Source organism: Urocampus carinirostris, chromosome 2 (assembly GCF_059441175.1).
Source record: "Urocampus carinirostris isolate Australia breed hairy pipefish chromosome 2, RoL_Ucar_1.0, whole genome shotgun sequence".
In the NCBI taxonomy this organism is placed as follows: domain Eukaryota; kingdom Metazoa; phylum Chordata; class Actinopteri; order Syngnathiformes; family Syngnathidae; genus Urocampus; species Urocampus carinirostris.
This window is the reverse complement of record NC_142350.1, coordinates 14089400-14108638: the sequence shown is the minus strand read 5'-3', so window position 1 is coordinate 14108638 and position 19239 is coordinate 14089400. Positions and strand designations below refer to the sequence as shown.

At 39.2% G+C, this 19239-nt stretch overlaps 1 protein-coding gene across 1 annotated transcript in view; it reads left to right on the top strand.

Annotated features, from left to right (window-relative positions):
- Positions 1 to 18058, top strand: part of kcnk9 (potassium channel, subfamily K, member 9) — a 49742-nt gene extending 31684 nt beyond the window's left edge. The window contains exon 2 of the mRNA XM_088329008.1: positions 12722 to 18058. Within this exon, the coding sequence (XP_088185134.1) occupies positions 12722 to 13587 (866 nt within the window). The 3' untranslated portion in view covers positions 13588 to 18058. The remainder of the gene's footprint in view (positions 1 to 12721) is intronic.
- The last annotated feature ends 1181 nt before the right edge of the window (positions 18059 to 19239 follow it).

Below are 19239 nucleotides of genomic sequence, written 5' to 3'. Positions count from 1 at the left end.
CATCCAACCCAGGTGCCTTCCCCCCCTTTCATTTCTTTCACTGCCTCTTGCACCTCCCATGTTTCCACAGGCTTCACATTTAAATCACCCAACACGGGCATTCTCTCCATACCACCGATCGCCTCGACTCTCACTTCTCTCCCATCCTCCACATTTAGCAACTCCTCAAAAATACTCTGCCCATCTCGTCCTGACTGCACTACCGCTAACCAGCAATTTACCATCCTTATCTTTCACTTTCTCTTCCTTTCCAGACTCACTGTTTCTTACTCTTTTCACTTCTTTCCAGAACACTTTTCTACTTACCTCAAAGTTCACTCCTATCTTTCAACACCATTCATCTTTTGCTTTTCTTTTCGCTGCTTCCACTTCCGCTTTTACCAACCTTTTTTTCACTTTATATCTTTCATACGCATCGCCACTCTTATCTTGCAGCCACTCCTTAAAGGCACGTCTCTTTTCTGTCACAGCCTCTGATACCTCATCATTCTACCATTCACTTCCTTTCCTAATACCTCGACCAACTTTCCTCATTCCACACATTTCTTTTGCACTCCTCAACACTGCCTCTTTAAACCACTTCCATTCAATTTCCACACTCTCCATTTCTCTTCTACCAACCCGTTCATACTCTTCCCTTATCCTCTCTTTAAACTCTCTTTCCTTTTCTGCCTTATTTAACTCTGACATTTTCACCTCTTCCCTCACACTTCTTATAACTAGCCCTCCACGATCCATCTATTCTCAGTTTTCCTTCCACATAAAAATGATCAGACATACCACTCATTTCACCTCTGTAAACATGCACATCCAACAATCTCCTTAACATCCCTTTCTTAACCACTACATAATCCATCAGTGCTCTGTCCACCATCTTGCCACTATCCACTCTGACAAATCATATCTACCAATCACATTTTCAACCGTTTCATCACCCACTCGGATGGGCTTGGCATTCAGATCACCTAGTATTACCACTTTCCACCCTTCTTTTGCACTTGCCATACATTCGGACAAGTCCTTCCACTCCTTTCTCTCCTCAGCGCTTCTTTCTGAACCAGGTCCATATGCACTTATAAACATCCACACTTCTACACCCCACTTCAATCTCACCCACATCAATCTGGAAGATATCTCTTTCCACTCCACCGGTTTTTCCTTTGCTTTCTCACTCACAAGCATAGCCACTCCTTCTCTAGCCTGTCCACCCGTAACTCCAGACCTTCTACCATACATACCTCTAAGCTGTAATTCACCTTTTCCTTTCATCTTTGTTTCACTCAAGGCTAACACATCAACTTTCCTTTTAGTCATCATCCTTCCGATCTACTCTTTCTTCCTCTCAGTCGCTTTACTTCCACATCCTCTCACATTTAGTGAACCTATAACTAGGGTTTGCGAGACCTTTTGGTCTCCCGCCCCCCTTTCTTTGCCTTGCTGTCTCTTAGGGAGTAGAGATAGAGAGGAGAGGAGAGGATCCCCAGTCCCCTCGCTCCCTCCACTTTAGTCGCCTCTTACGACACACAGCGGACCATGGTGGGAGAATTCTCTTACCTCTCACAAGGAGAGGACCCCTCACCACAGGGACGGCGACACTAATTAACAAGACATAAAACCTTGGAAAAATCCAACCAAAAAAGACTCTACAGACAGAGTGCCCCTGAACGCACCACAGCTGCCAGCGACACCTCGCACTCAAAAAAATATTTATTTATCTTTTCGGTCCAGTATGGCTTTTTCATCATTTTGGCTTACCAAGCCCTGACCTAGGTCGTAGGGTCGGGGCCCGAACCTGACTGGGTTTGAGCTTAAAGTGTCAATCATTATGTCGGACCTGTCGGGCTTCTTTCACGTCTTTTTTTTCCGCCTTCGTGGAGGAACTACACAGCATGCACTTACTTTTACACATGTAATTATTTAGATACAGAAAAATCTTACAAAACTATCAGTTTAACTCGAAATCACTTAATCCAATTACATTTTCCTCCTCAGTGTACTGTTGGGGTGAAGAATGTGTGACTCCCTCCTTCCACCTCCCTCACATCAGATGTCATTTTTGCTCCTTGCCAATAGCTCACAAGCTTTACATACTTTTGTCTGTTTTTTGGCCAAACCTTTCACTATTTGCAGTTTATAATCTGCAGAATTAGATTTTCCTTTCGGTGACATTCTGTTCGGTTTCACTTTTCACTCTCTGCACACTTTGGCGTCAAACCGTCCGGTTAGGTTCTGCGCTTGCAGTGCACACTTGATTTAAGGAACTTGGCCCCAGGTAAACCCCAAGCTGTGCAGTTCAGCCAAAAAGCACAGTCCGGTGGTGAAGTACGCACTGCCAGAGCAAAGCTTCGTGTTTACTTTGGCGCCAAATTAAAGCTTTGGGATCAATTAGGGCTCGTTTATCAAATCAATATCAGGCGGGTTTGGATTTGTATAACCGCGACTCGGATCAGGTCGGGCTGACTATTTTCGGCCCGATCTTACCTCTATCGTTAGTTCATCACTTCCTGGTTAAAAGTAGCGAGAGAAGCCTCTTGATCTGACGCAGATACAGCATATTCATTCATAACATTTCTTTATTCTTATAATTCAATCGCAATGCGTTGGTCGGCCATTGATTGAAGCTGTCACTGTCAGGATTCATGGATCTTCTTGACAGCTTCTGGGTGTCTACTGGGTTTCGCATCTGTTGCCTCTTCACATTTATAGCCACGGGTCTTCTTTTAGTCTCTCTCGTTAAATCCTTTCTGAATCGGTTTATACGGCAGGAACCGATATATTTTAACGCCGCAATATACTTTTTATTGTCGATGTTGCAAACGCCGTGTTAAACTAAAAGCAGGGACGTGCATTATATCCCTCGCACAAACGACAACTTTGTTTCGTTTCTGGAAAGCAGACGCATAGTACCAATTGAGTTCATTTCCACTCATTTAGCCGGTAATTGCAGATGCATGCAAGCCGACACTTCCTTTTACAATATCTAAGGAAAGCGAGTCTAACTCTGCTGGAGAGAACGAATGGCGGATATCTCCATGCGGGCGGCGTGCACGGCTATTAGCATTCTTCCCCGGGGTGTCGGAATCTCATACCTAAGAATGGCTGATGGGCGAGACGTGCACCGCATCACACTCTCTTGCAGCTAAATACATTCTGTACAATATCTTTGTATGACGTGCTGCAAGCCAAAGAATGCAAAAGGGACAGAATTAAACATTTTCTCAAAGGACAGTTTAGTATAAGGTTTCTTAACTGGTCTTGTCTTTCAATTATTTTCTCTTGTATCTGGTTGTGTATTTCATCATTAATTTTGTCATATATTTTGTTCCGTATTTTTCAGGTATTTTGTCATCTATTTTGACATTTATTTTGTTATATATTGTTGTATATTTTTGTCATGTAATTTTTCGTGCATTTTGCCATTTACTTTGTCTATAGTGTTGTGTATTTTGTCTTGTATTTTGTTGTGTATTTTGCCAAGTATTTTCTCATTGTATTGAGTGACGTTCTCTGTCATTATATCTGTCACATATTTTGTCAATTAATTTGTCTTGTATTTTGTTTTGTATTATTTCATGTATTTTGTCACGCATTTGTCATTTATTTTGTCATTATTTCCTCATGTCTTTTGTCATGTATTTTGTCGTATATTTTTCAGGTATTCTTTCATCTATTTTGACATTTATTTTGTTGTAGATTGTTGTGTATTTTGTCTTGGATGCTGTTGTGTATTTTGACGATAATGTTGTATATTTTCGTCATTTTATTTGTCAGGTAATTTGTTATATATTTTGTCATTTATTTTGTCTATATTGTTGTGTATTTTGTCTTGTATTTTGATGTGTATTTTGCCAGGTCTTGAGTCACACACTTTGTCATTTTATTCGTCACAAATTTTGTCATTTATTTTGTCATTATTTCCTCATATTTTCATGTATTTTGTTGTGTATTTTTCAGGTATTTTGTTATCTTCTTTGTCATACATCGTTGTGTATTTTGTCATGTATTTTGTGGTGTATTTTATCTTGTATTTTGCTGTGCATTTTGTGTTTATTTTATGGTGTATTTTGACATGTTGTTGTGTATTATTTCATGTATTTTCTCATTTATGTTGTCATGTATTTTGTTATGTATTTTGTTGTGTATTTTGTACTGTTATCCAAATGAGAAAGCGGCCTAGTTCCCTGAGTTTTCCACCTATTGGTTGATCAGTTATGAACAAATTGGCTGTTGTTGCAGATGATTAGTGCAAAAGGAGAAAAGCTCCGGCTGTTTGACCCGCCCCCCCTCATTTTGTTGTGACAAAATGTACGACAAAGAAAACAACAGAATGCATGAATAAAGAAATAAATTGCATTTATGTCATATGTTACGGTGCGACATGATTCATTTATGTGTTAGTTACTTTTTTTTATTGTATGTTTATTTATTCATATATTTATTTCTACATATGGCAGGACTGATCCTCCATATTCCCCAAGCGGCTTGTTGTTTTCTCTCCTCTTTGCTCCTCTTGACCTTCATTAAAATAGCAACGCCTGAAACCAATAGAGCCACCGGGCTTCCTGAGAAGGATGCAGGCCGATTAACCGACAGATAAAACAAGGAAAAGGCTGCAGTCCAAGCAAGTGCTAGACATTTGTAGTGTTAATCGTGAGACTGGAGGTGGCCACTAATGAGTGTCAGTCTTGACTACGTTATATTAAAATGCATGACACAAATGAGCTGCCAAGGAAAGAATAAAAATGTGACTTAAATTTCATCTCTTAAGTTGAAAACATATCCATGACATATCGACTTCAGTATCATCCCATATACAATTGTGAAAAAAAAGCCAAATCCATTAATATATATATATATATATATATATATATATATATATATATATATATATATATATATATATATATATATATATATATATATATATATATATATATATATATATATATATATATATATATATATATATATATATATATATATATGAAAAATGTACCTGCCTGTTGTGTTCTCTGGTCTCCATTATGCTGTCTGTTCTCTCACAGAGAAGGTGCATTTAAACTGAAACCCCTCAACGTTCCTCTAGCACGCCGGCTGGCTATTAGACTGTTGATAAACAAATACATGTCTGTACGATTTTACCAGTTAGTGAAATACGTCATGCCACGTATCATTGGATAGCTTACACTCTTGAGATTCGAGATATGATGACCATTTTAAAATTCACTCATCACATAAACATCACTATCAATCTGAAACAAAGATACCTGAAAACTATAAAGCCTGTATAACTCACCCAAAAGTGCTGTAATATTCCACCTATAGAACGATTCCCGCAAACATGGTGTGGTTACATTCACAAGAGTCCAGTGAATCTAACCGTGTAACATATTTTCAATAATGCCAACAGATAAAACAAATCTGCCTAAAAGCATTCTTGCATCGTCTGACGATCCTTGTTGCATTTAGGTAATTTTGCACCATCATTCCCCTTTAAAAATAACTCATTAGATGATTTCCAATATGGCCGTTAGCCTCTGACCTTTTGATTGAAACCACTCTCTGCCAATTGCAAGCTTTTTTTTCACGGTCCTTAGCCTGTGTAAACCTAAGAGGGCTTGAATAGAAAAAAAACCCCGACATGACCTATTTCGGCTTCAAGACGATAGTGACCAATTCAAATGTTGATTGACACATTGGGGGCAGCATGGCAGCGCAGTGGTTAGCGCGTATGTGGCACAGTTCTGAGGTCATGGGCTCAAACCTTCCTGTGTGGAGTTTGCATTTTCTCCCCGTGCTTGCGTGGGTTTGCTCCGGCCACTCCGGTTTCCTCCACATTCCAAAAACATGCATTTCAGGTTAATTGGCTGGTCCAAATTGGCCCTATATTTGAATGAGTTAGTGACAACCAGTTCAGGGTGTCCCCTGCCCACTGCCCGATCATAGCTGGGATGGGCTCCAGCATCCCCGCGACGCTACTGAGGAAAAGCGTTGCAGATAATGGATGGATGGATTGACACATTTCTTACCTTATATGATGCAATTTTACAGGTTGTATTCAAATCAGGGTAAAAAATAAACGTGCGTAAATGCAACCCTGGATCCATTTTTACGCGTGATTATCATGCTTAAGTGTGCACAATAATGGAGAAATTAAACATTTACAACTCTTTCACAATGTCCCAAAAAATGTTCAAGGTAAAATACACGTTTGCAAAGTTTTTATTTTCGCTAGGCACAGTATTATTTCTTTATTGATAAGAGGAACTGCAATTTTTAATTAGGGGAGCAATTGTCTGCGGTTGACAGGTACAACTTCTTAACTCTGCCTTGGTTGATCTCACCAACATAAAGCCTTTTTTTTACTTCATGAGTAAAACTGATTTAGAAAAACCCGGCAGTCACATATAAAGAATATCCAATCCGCCCTCCTCTCTCTTTTTTTTTAGCCTTTAGTGATTGAGATTTAAAGCACTCATCAATAGATGCTGGCCAACCCCTCCAGCCATCAAATGCCATGCCTCTATGACCCCCTGGAGGCCAATTATCTCCATGTAAATCAAAAGTGTGGCCATTAAAGCAACGTTAACACAGCTTATAGGCAGCTTCTTTTTTTTAACCACCTGAATGGTGAGCTGTTTCAAGCGGATGCATTTTAAGAGGGTGACTTCTAATAAAAACTAGACCTAGAGCCCCCATTAAATTAGTCTTTTTGGCCTGCCGGGTGCAAATGGATCATTGCAAGCGGGCTTGTGGGAAATGTATTGTTTCCAAAACATTTTCTACCAAAGGAAATAACCCGAACGGCAAACGCAATGTCACCTCCTTTTTGCATCATTTGGAGAATTTCAGCATAACCATTATTTCACTTTAGGGATATAAGCTATTCAGGGATGAATTTGTTTTGTGAGATTTAGTCCTGATTTTCAGCAACATTCAGCAACTATTGTTTAGTCTAATGCAGTGTTCGTAGACCTTTTACAGATACAGCACCTTCATCATCTGGTTGCCGTTGTTTTTCAATGTACAGCGTCATCCCGGTATTCAGAAATGAGCTGGACCTCAGCAATCATGGGCAGCGGCAATAAGGAAACATTGATTCATTCGTGATTCATCACATATTTGACCAAACTCATATGAAGTATTTCTTGATTATTTTGCGATATTTCAAACATACTTTTTTCCTCGGAATATGAAAGATAAAATCGTGAATAATGTGATTCTTCTTTACTATACTCCTGACTTATATTTGTTGTGGAAAAAGAAATATTGGAATTTTGAGAACGCTGGCATTTAAAAATATATAAATGATCATGAAACAGTAAAGTTAAATACAGTATTCAAAAATCAAACCATTTTTAGTCTGTGTACATATATTATTGTTGTGGATTTTTTTAATTGAAATTGAACTTCATCTACGAAATACCCATGCAATTTGCGATATTAAAAATAAAGGAATTTGACTCCAATGCAATCTACCCCTGGATGTATTCATTAAGGCGTGCCGGCTTGCATGATGAGATAATTGAAGAATGTACGATATTCAGATGGACAAACATCATAATAGAATTTGCCCTTTCTCGCTGTGTCAGTTCAATTTGAGCATCAATGACTCAAAAGCCCGGCACTGTTGCACCGTAACACTCGCACACAGACACACAAATGCACACAAGCTAATGTATGTTTGGGCAGCCGCTCCAAATAAATCAAGTGCAAACAAATGTTGACTCATGCATATAGCCCCGCGAGTGCAGAACATGGCGGGTGCTGATCTTCTCACCCATGGACAACTAACAGGGTCAGGAAATTTGTTTTCATTTTACATAATATCAGAATCAGAACACCTTTATTCTCATTGTGTTATACTCCACTTGGCAAAATATACAAATACAAATATAATAAATGGAAAAATATAAAGTATTCACTTTAAATATAATCAATATTCACATCTAAAATAAAAACTATATGCAACTACATGTGCATAAATCTGTGTTCCACGTGTCTCGTGTGTGCTTTTTGTTTAGTGTTTAGCGTGGGGAAGAAGCAATCTCTGTCTCTTTGTTTGGGCCTTGTGGGACCTGAACCATCCGCTTGATGGTAACAGTTCGAAAAAGCGGTTGTTGGGGTGTAAGGAGTCCTTTAGGATGTTTTTAGCTCTGCTGAGGTAGCAGGAGCTAACAATGTCCTCAAGGCTGGGCACTGGACAGCCGGTGATCTTTTGCGCTGTGTTTATAATCCTCTGTGGGGATTTCCTGTCTGCTGCAGAGAATCCTGCATACCATGCCAAGATGCAGTACATTTGGATGTTCTTTATAGTGATGGTGTAGAATTTCACCAGCAGCTTCCCCTTCAGGTTGTTCCTCCTGGGCTCTCTCATGAAGTGGAGTGGCTGCTGGGTCTTCTTTATCACCGTTGCAGTGTTGGCTAACCAGGAGAGGTTCTTGGAGATCTGTGCGCCCAGGAATTGGATGGAAGGGACCCTTTCCAAGCTGTCCCTGGTGATGTGAAGCGGGGCTGGGTCTTCTCCGCCGTTCCTGAAATGCAGGATTATGTCCTTTGTTCTTTTGGTGTTAAGTGGGAGGTTGTTAGCTAAACCACATCCTCATCACTGTCGTCCGACTTGTCTTACCCTGAGAACGACCATGGTGCTGTCATCAGCAAACTTGATGATGCTATTTGAGGGATAGGTCAGGGTGCAGTTAGATGTATCGAGAGTAAAGTATGTAAGTGGGTGGGTGTTTGACGCTACTCTTTGTGCCTCTTAATTGCCCCTTGGGGACAAATAAAGTGTTTTGATTGATTGATTGATTGATTGATTGATTGATTGATTGATTGATAAAGAGAAGGAGACTCAATATACACCCTTGTGGAGAGAAGAGTGATGGTGGAGGGGCACTGCTTTCCAAACTTGACGGATTGTGGACGATCACTTAGGAAGTTCTTTATCCACTGGTGAATGTATATGCTGCAGTTTTTGTACCAGGATTTCTGAGATGATGTCGTTAAACCCCCAGTGTGAAATACTTGACCACTAGGTGGCACCGTTCTCTAATGTTAACGGAAACCAGTACCACAGTAAGCATCAGACTTATGATATTTCTTAACATTAATAATGGCATTATATTTTATGTGTCTCTGCCAAGTAATGTAGTGGATAGCACAGTGGCCTAACCCACAAAAGGTTCATGGTTTAAGACCGGGTGGAAACATTTGTTGGCCTGGAGAGGGACGGGCGCCATCAGGCTGTACTTGCCCAAGACACAATGCAGCAAATGTTTGCCCCTAAAACCCTAGTGGTTAAAGGATCCACCCACCATTCAAATGAATGCTTTTTTCTTAATATATAAAAGTTATTTTGTACCACTAGAAGGCACTAAATATTACACACTGTCCCTTTAAAGGAGAACTGAAGTCCAGGACGAGCAGCTGAATCTGACCTGAGTGTCCGCCATCTTGCTGCTATGGGTACCACCCCTAAAACCCCAAAACCTTTTGAAAGGTTGACGTCACGATTGTTTGTCTTTCCTTGTTGTCTTTCCACCATTTCATTTCATACTATTCTCTTTCTGAGAGCGAGTGCGTTTTTGTGGCTCTGCACAAACAAACACAAGCGTCACCTGTGCACACACGTCCAGTCCAAAAGCAAATACAACAAATACAGCGTTCCCAAGACAACAATACATCTTTGACTCATATTGAGGGATACTGTAGTGTCCGGTTATTAAGTGAAGATACACAGCTCAAAAGAACTCACACACTCTATCTATCTATCTATCTATCTATCTATCTATCTATCTATCTATCTATCTATCTATCTATCTATCTATCTATCTATCTATCTATCTATCTATCTATCTATCTATCTATCTATCTATCTATCTATCTATCTATCTATCTATCTATCTATCTATCTATCTATCTATCTATCTATCTATCTATCTATCTATCTATCTATCTATCTATCTATCTATCTATCTATCTATCTATCTATCTATCTATCTATCTATCTATCTATCTATCTATCTATCTATCTATCTATCTATCTATCTATCTATCTATCATGTAAAGGAACACTATATTATTTAGAAAAATTGTGCAGTTTGGTCACTTTGAGTCCTTGTAGTTTGTATTCTTACTTGTGATTTGAGGCACTCCTCTTTTGTTGCACTACGGAATATGGCAACCTGGTCAAATATTACACAAATATCAAATGTTACACCCACGGTCGGTATGGGTGCTTGAAATCCTTGAAAATACTTTAATTTTATCATGTTTTCATTAAAATGTACCTGACATTTGTGTGAAGTGCTTTCAATTGCTTGAAATTTTTGCCATTTTTCTTAACAAGCTTGCCGTAAATGAATCCGGCGTGGCTTTCCTGTATTTCTTCTTTGTGATTAACATCAGATGGCATTAGCTTTTATAGCATTGTCCTATGAAGTGTCACCGCCCTCTACTGGTCGCATCTGACAGTTACATACTACACCAAAATATGGCCCTATGAAATGTGTGTCAGTGCAAGGATTATGTATCAACTATGGACAATTATTATGCGCTATGCATTAAAATAAAGGAATCATTTCCCAGTGGTAAAATATAATGGGAAAGAGTTCCTGCAACTACAAACATAAGCTACGAGTTACTGTCCTTTTTACCCAACACCTATATGGGGAGAGATTTCTCTCGAGAACATTTATACACGTATTGTTCAAATTCACAAATGTAGTCGCAATTTACTCAAGATTTAAAAGTTGTATCTTGTTAAATGTGCACGCAACATTAAAAATCGCATATATAAACCTCAGATATATTAGGGTCTCTGCAAAATACATGATACACACCGGATATCTCCGTTTAATGGTACTGGAGAAGAATTAGAAAATTGGGTTCGAAAGTTCTTAAAATGTGCTTGAATATGGCCATGAAAACGGAGCACCATCCCTATACATCAGGTCCCTTTTAGATTGGCTCTACAAGCAGGAATCCTGTAACATGGGAGTTCACATGCATACCAGAATTTTAGCAGAAATACGTATGTAATCATAATGAGCATATAGAGTCAATTGCATAGGAAGCAAGAGCTACATTAAGTGACTGTGAAGTTTGGTTGGATGATGTCATTTTCTGGATCGCAGTTACCAACTCTTGGCCGCAATTTCAATTAGGAAATAACTGCTTTCTGGGTATTCTTCATATTCCGGGTTTTAAAAGTGAAACTTTGCACAATCAATAATGTTTGTGAGTCACCAGCTTAAGTTTCATTAGATAAACGTGTTACTGGCTCTGTACTAGTCTTGCCTCTTCCAAATCTTATGTACCTCTCCGCAAACTAATAGGAACATGGCCTGCCAAATGGATGTGCCAGTTCTACATCTATGTATATTTTTCCTGGCAACCTTGGTTGGCAGTGAACAAAAACTTGCAACTGTACATTGTCATGTCCCGTGATGACACAAATCCTTTAGATACCCTTTTAAAATTCAATTTATATATTGAGTCATGCATGGCAGTGAACTTCCTACGGCTCAACCAGGACAAAACAGAGGTCTTAGTCATCTTTCCTGATAGTCAGAGACAGAAACTTTTACCAAAATGACATGATTTTGGACCTGTGGATTGTGTTAAAGTCCGTTATTTTTGACTGATTTATATTCGACCTAACAAAAAAAATAATTAAAATTGGGTTTTACAATCTCAACAACATAGTCAGAATCTGCCCATTTTTCTCTTATGCAAACGCGGAGGTACTGATGCATGCTCTTATATCCTCTCGTTCAGATTATTGTAAAGCTCTGCTCTCTGGTCTTCCCAAAAGTAAATATTGCCATGCTGTAGCCACTACAAAATTCAGCAGCACGTGCGCTTATGATTCTGGGGGTAAGGATTAAGTTACTCCAGTTATAAAATCATTGCATTGGGTCCTTGCGCGTTTCAGGATATATTTTAAAGTGCTTTTACTAGTTTTCAAATGTCTTAACAGTCTTGGGCCATCCTATCTGTTTCATTGCTTTTATCATATTAGCCATTGTAGTCACTGGCATCCTCAGGCAGCAGTTTGTTAACTGTTCCAAGGGTAAGCAGCATTTAGCCACATTGGTCCTTACCTATGGAACGGTCCCCCGGATCAGGTCTGCGGGGACACTTGCTATTTTTAAGAGAAGGCTCTTACCTTCCATCCATCCATTATCTGCACCGCTTATGCATATTTTTTTGGGACGTGGGAGGAAACCGGAGTGCCAGGAGGAAACCCACGCAAGCATGGGGAGAACATGCAAACTACACAGGAAGGTTCGATCTCTTGACCTCAAAAATGTGCCAAACACGTGCTATTCACTGCGCTGCCATGCTGCAGGTCTAACCATGTACATTTTATTTTTTGGTTCAGCAGTTGTTTTTCTAGTTTTATTATTTCTGGGTTTCTTAATGTGGGGGGTTGTGACTGGTGAGATAAGGTTCAATGGCTGACAATCCTATTAGTGTGAATAATCCTTCTTATGTCCCTTTCCTCACATGGTTAGTCTTTGCCCTGCCATAATCATATTTATTTCCATTACTATTAATTTTGTTTTTATTAGGTGTTTAAGGTTGTTGGGCAGGGATACATGGGGGTTTTTTAAAATTATTTTTCTTGTACGCTAATGTTCTATACAGCACCTTTATTGCCTGAAAAGTACAAATGCATTTGAAATTTGAAACTGATGCACTTTTTTTCTACTTGCAGGGTACGGGCACGCAGCGCCGGGGACGGACGCAGGGAAGGCCTTTTGTATGTTCTATGCCGTCCTGGGCATTCCCTTGACACTGGTAATGTTCCAGAGTCTCGGCGAGAGAATGAACACCTTTGTCAAGTACCTGCTGAAGCGCATCAAAAAGTGCTGTGGAATGAGCATCACAGACGTCTCCATGGAGAACATGGTGACGGTAGGCTTCTTCTCCTGCATTGGTACGCTATGCATCGGCGCCGCAGCCTTCTCGCACTATGAGGACTGGAGCTTTTTCCAGTCTTACTACTACTGCTTCATCACGTTGACCACCATCGGCTTTGGGGACTTTGTAGCCCTGCAGAAAAACAGGGCGCTTCAGAAGAAGCCCCTCTACGTGGCCTTCAGCTTCATGTACATTCTTGTAGGACTCACAGTCATCGGGGCCTTCCTCAACTTGGTGGTCCTGCGATTCCTCACGATGAACAGCGAGGACGAACGACGTGACGCAGAAGAAAGGGCGTCGCTCGCGGGGAACCGCAGCAGCATGATTATCCACATTCAGGACGAAACTCTGCAGAGAGGAAGGCGGCAGGAAGGACGCGAGGGCCATCGCGATGAGATAAGCGACTTGCATTCTGTGTGCTCTTGCATGCACTACCACTCACACGACTTACCCCCCGGAGGGCTTATGGGATGTGCCTTCTCCCACCAAAACTCACTGAACCCGGGACACTATTATCACTCGCTCTCTTACAAGATAGAGGAGATCTCGCCCAGCACGCTAAAAAACAGTTTCTATCCGTCGCCCATCAGCTCGGTGTCGCCGGGTCTTCACAGCTTCACTGAGAAGCTCCATCTCATGAGGAGGAGGAAATCTATTTAAACCTCATTGCAGGCACTCTCCTTATTTTGCTCCTGATAGACAAAACTCTGGGATGCAAAGCATGAAGCATGGATGTCTATTTTTTCAAAGGGATTATTACACATAAACACCGAATGGACCTGGACTTTAAAAACATTTAAAAGTGGAAGTAAATGCAAAAAATAAATAAATCATACTATGTTCTATACTTCCTCACTGTTCCAAACATTGAATTCTAACAAGAGATAAGATCAGGCCTAGAAAAAATCCAGCCCGACCTGACCCTGGCCCACAAGTATTAAAGCCCGACTAAGCCCGAACACCAACTAGTAACTTAATTTAAGGGACCGAGGGACAATATTAAAAACAAAAGAAAAGGAGAATAAACATATCAGTATCAGTGTTCATTTTACCTCTGAAAAGTTATGGGTCCCGGGGACTCGCATGCTCAAAAATCTATGGGTCCCAACAGAGATCTATGGGTCCCCAAAATTTAGTGTTATCGAGGTTGAAATCGTAAATTGGCGACACATATTTAATATAAATATATATATTCATTCAGTTTTAATCATCACATATTTAATTCATTTTCTGCATCAAATTATTGTTGGTAATATACCGATTAAAGGGATGACCACAAACCTGTCTTTTTTTATTTTCTCATTTTATACTTCCTTTTTTTCTTAACTTCTTTATACAACATAATTCGTAATATCAATCATCAAATCAAGTGAGCCGTTTGAGAGCCGGCTCTTTTTAATCAGTTGAGCCAAAAAAAACAGTTCTCTAAAAAAAGACGGACTTCCTTTCACTACACAACGAGATCTCCTTGGCCGAGATCGGCGTGCAGACGAAAACTCGAACCACGAGACCAAAATAACAATGGCGTATCTGCCTGACAAAAAGTTTGGAATGCAGTAAATCTTTGTTAAAAAAAGTAATCGGGTAATAATGACAATTCTGTAGCAAAAAGGTTGCGTCCCGGAGACGCACGTCGATTTGAGACTATGCGTCCCCAGCAAAAATGATGCGTCTAGGACGCAGGGACGCAGGCAAACGAGAACACTGCAGTATGTTTGCAAGCTGGGCTTAATTTCTCATTACCTCAGTTCAAAACTCTGATGTCATTATCAGTCAACAGCAAGTGGGAAAGTCGGAAATGAGAATTAGAATTAAGATCGGGCCTAAAATATTCCAGACTGACCCAGGTTTGCGGGTATTAAAGCCTGAACCAACCCGAGCCCCACCACTTAGCTTGAGTTGAGGGACAAAGCCCAAAGCAAACCTGAATTTTAATATATTATTTGGGAGGACTCAGGAGGACTCGGAGGAGCGTTTTCGGGTCAGGCCTGGGCCGACTCAGGCCTAAGATCTTACCTCTGATCTTACCTCTAATCAGAATACTCTGTTAAGACAAGTAGAGTGCTGCATAAAACATCGTCAAAAATATTTTTGGGTTAACTTCCTGTTCTAAAACGTTCCTACCAAACGATACACGGTTGGGAAAATTGTATTTTTAATAGGGGAGAACGCTCGTTTCAGTTGAAATTGAAGAATCCATTAGACTAAGCTTTTTCTACAAGCCATTATACACAAACATCGTCGCTACTATTAGCATGTGCATTTAATCATCAGTGCCGTGTATTTTTTGTCATGTCAACCAGCTTTCCAATCCAAAGGATCAAGCTTCTGTTTCCAATATCATAAATGTTTTATTTTTCCTTTTGTGGAAGTTTTAAACGGACACTGTGTAAGATTTGCCCACTGGATGTAGACGTATTGTGGTGTGATACTGTAAACAAGTGTTATATAGCCCTTAATTCAAGAACAATATTTGGAAACATGTATCTTTGTTTCTTTTTGTTCCCAAAACAAAAGCAAATGTATCAATATGAAGTGATCATGTGACTGCCATACTTTTGTGATTGCAGGCAGGTGAAAAAAAAAGCATCTAGAGATTTACTTAAAATCAGTTTTATAAAGTGACACAGGTCAAGTGGCAGATGACCAGCAAAAGTGATGGCTGCCAAGAACCTTTTTTCATATTGACTCATATAAGGCTCCAAACTAAGAATCAACAACATGTGCGACACAATTGTGAAGTGGAACCAAATTATTTCCACTAAAACAAAACCTGAAAAGTAGGTGTTACAAAAATATCGGCCACCTGTTCTCTCAGCTCAATCCAATGTCGACCTAAATGACTAACAATAACAAACAGAGTGCACCTGTGTGTCATTGAGTCTTAGTTCAAATGCACCGAAACAGGCAACATGATAAGACCCTGGGATAATGTTGTGGAAAAGTTCGTAGCAGGAATGGGACACAAGAAGATTTTGCAACATTTACAAATTTCCAGAAACACTGTGCAAGAAGCCACATGGGAGACACAGATCATGTGGAACAAGATGATCTGGTAGAGTGATACCTAAAACGAACTTTTTAGGTCGAATGCAAAGCAAAACGTTTAGCGTACGATTAACACTGCACAATACCATGAATACACCATCCCCACTGTCAAACCTGGTGGAGGCAGAATCTTGCTCTGTGGTTGCTTTTCTTCTGCAGGAACTTGTAAGATCATTGAAGTTGATTGGAAAAGGAATATGGCCAAATACAGGGCGATTCTTGCAGAAAATCTGTTGGAGTCTGCAAGACACCTGAGAATGGAGCACAACTTCACCTTTCAGCCAGACAATGACCTAAAAATAAAGCAAAATCTACAATGTAATGGTTTGAAACCAACCAAATTAGAATGTTCGAATGGCCAAGCCAAAGTCCAGACCTCAATCCTTTGGAGCATTTCTGGATCTGAAAAATGCTTGCACAAACAATTACCCTGAAACCTTAATGAACTTGATCTGTTTAGTAAGGAAGAATGGGCAAATATTTCAGTTTCAAGATGCGCAAACTTATGAAACTTCCTAACAATATATTCTATGGAGCACTGAAACCTTTTTTAGATGCTTCCTTTTAAAGGAGTTACTTCAAGCAATCCTAATTTGGATTTTACTTCACATATATTTGGAAATTCCATTAACAACAATCTTCATTGCTAACTAAAATCCAAGATAAATCTGTTAAATGTACACATTGCGGGAAGTAGCTACCTAATCATATTTAAGAGCAGATGGACATCCAACTCATGTTATTTCCGCAAATCTATCTCTCTTGCATCAATGTTCCATTGTGGGGAATGGAGTATTTGTGCGCGTGAAGAAATGCGGGCTTGATGAGGTCTGTGGCCCGATTCTGATAATGACTTAAAATCATCTCAGGGGTCTTGACTTTGACCTATGTGTGTAACACAATAAAGCAACAACCAGGGGTCAAATATTGTCCATTTGAAGCTTGAAAATAGGCATTGAATACATATCAAAAACCCTCAAGAGCTTGAGGCTTAAATGAGGTTTCAATTTTATATATATATATAAAAGCATGACCAACTTGGGTGAGGAGGTGCCTAACTTGTTTGGGTGTTTAGGCAATTGGGTTGGCCATGGTCCAAAAGATTTTGTGTGTTTTTTTTTTTGGTTATTTATTTCCCTTTTATTTTCTTTGTTTTTGTATGTGTGTGTCTTGCTGTCTGTCACCCCTCTTGAGGGATATGACCATATATATATATATATATATATATATATATATATATATATATATATATATATATATATATATATATATATATATATTTCATTTTTTTTTTTTTTTCGAATACAGCTCATACATATGTATGTTACACCAAAGCTTGATCCTTTGGCTTTTGTCATAAGAAGTTGCAGTACGAACAGATGAATAAGGGTGAATATATTTTCTTTCCATGTTTTGTGTTTTAAAAGGATCTTCTCAACGACAACGCATTCTTCTAGAGCAGTTTTTCTCGACCGGCTTGATTTCAAGGCCCAACAAACAAATATATGGACAACCCGGAACCCTAAAATTAGGAAGAAGAAAAAACACTTTTTCTTCCAGCCAGTAACAATCGACCCAATTTTGGGTCCCGACCCGCCAGTTGAAAAAACACCCTACTCGTGTTCCACTTGGTCAAACTCATCAATAATATTTGCTCTCAGGTTTGGACCAATCGCCTAGTTTGCTTTATTTGTTTTGCTATGCTCCTTAACCAGCACATACTTGTACAAACCGGCGTTGTTGTTAAAATATTTAGAGGAGGTTTTCCAAGAAGGAAAAATGAGGTGCATCATCTCACCAGGCTGTTTAAAGCCCAATCTGCCTTTTCTCTCTCTCACACCGTGAATGCACAGTAAAAGCATTTCAAATGTACAGTATATTGTTTGTATCAGAATTCCAGCTTTTCGTACGACTCTTCTCCCAGTTCCTTATATCGATTTCAATCTCATATTTATTGTTTCAACTGTTTGTTCATTGTCTTGTCTCCTGTAATGGGAGAAGAGCACCACCACCATTCTACTTTGGATCAAATCTTGATTGGGTAAGGACAGGGTTTGTTGGTGTGTGAGATAAACATTGTTTCGTTATGGGAACATGACTGGCTTATATGTTTGTATCAAGCTTTGAAATAAATACACTGTAAAAGAGGGACATGTATTTTTTACTCATTCGCATATAACATACTGTTCTTGTCACTGACGTTCTAATTTGTTTGTTCATGATTGAGATCTTCCCTCAATGGTTTCTTAAAGAGCTTTTTAAAGAGTAATTGTTTTCTAAATTGCTTAACAATGCTTTCATGTGGAAATATTTACACATTTCAATTTTGGGGGAATAATGGCAGGGTTGGGCACACTTTTTCAGCCTGCGAGGTACCAACTCAAAATTCTATACCCATCGCAATAAATGGAGATTCAAGAACAGTTTAGCATTCCGAAAAAGCATCCTAATTAGTGAAATTGGTCACAATATTTATCGACGTACGCTTTCATAAATTAAATACATTTAATCAAAATAAGAAAATGTGTCATACAATAGTAAACACCCTGACTCAATTCAAGTTAGTCTTTTTTTTATTGACAATGTTTTTGTCCTTGATGCTCTTGTAAGACACAAGTATCACTGTACTGCTCTAGTGCAGTTCGATTCATCAGAAAAAGTTGAATACCCTGTGCTCAAACAAGGCAAATACTTACATTTGTGGTTGATAATCAAAAATTTCAACAAATACCTTAAGAGTATTTTAATTAACAGCAGTTTTCTTTATTCATTTGTAAGGCTTGTTGATTAACCCCAACATCATACATTTTACAATTTATCAATGTAAAATCAAACATTACATTTCATTTGCAGTTTTAATCATTAAATATGTATTACATTATTACTAAACAATTAAAAACAAAAAATTGAATCAATTACACCTCACTTCGACTAAATTTGGAGTTCTCCAATTTCTTACTGCTACTAACCAACTTGATGCTGAAATGCTGCATTTGCCTGTTAGATTGCAGCGTGTCCCAACAAATACATTGCACTCAATAGTTTCCTACGATCTACCAGTACTACCTCTGTGATCCATGGGTAAATTGTGATCTACGTACTAAGCACCCCGGTGTAGCGCATTTAGAGTTTCAAGTCAAGTCAAGTCACATTTATCTGCTGGACCTTAGTGCTGCCTTTGACACTGTGGACCATACTTTCTTACTAAAACGGTTGGAAAAATGGATTGGTGTCTCAGGAATGTCCTCTTATGGTGTACCTGTG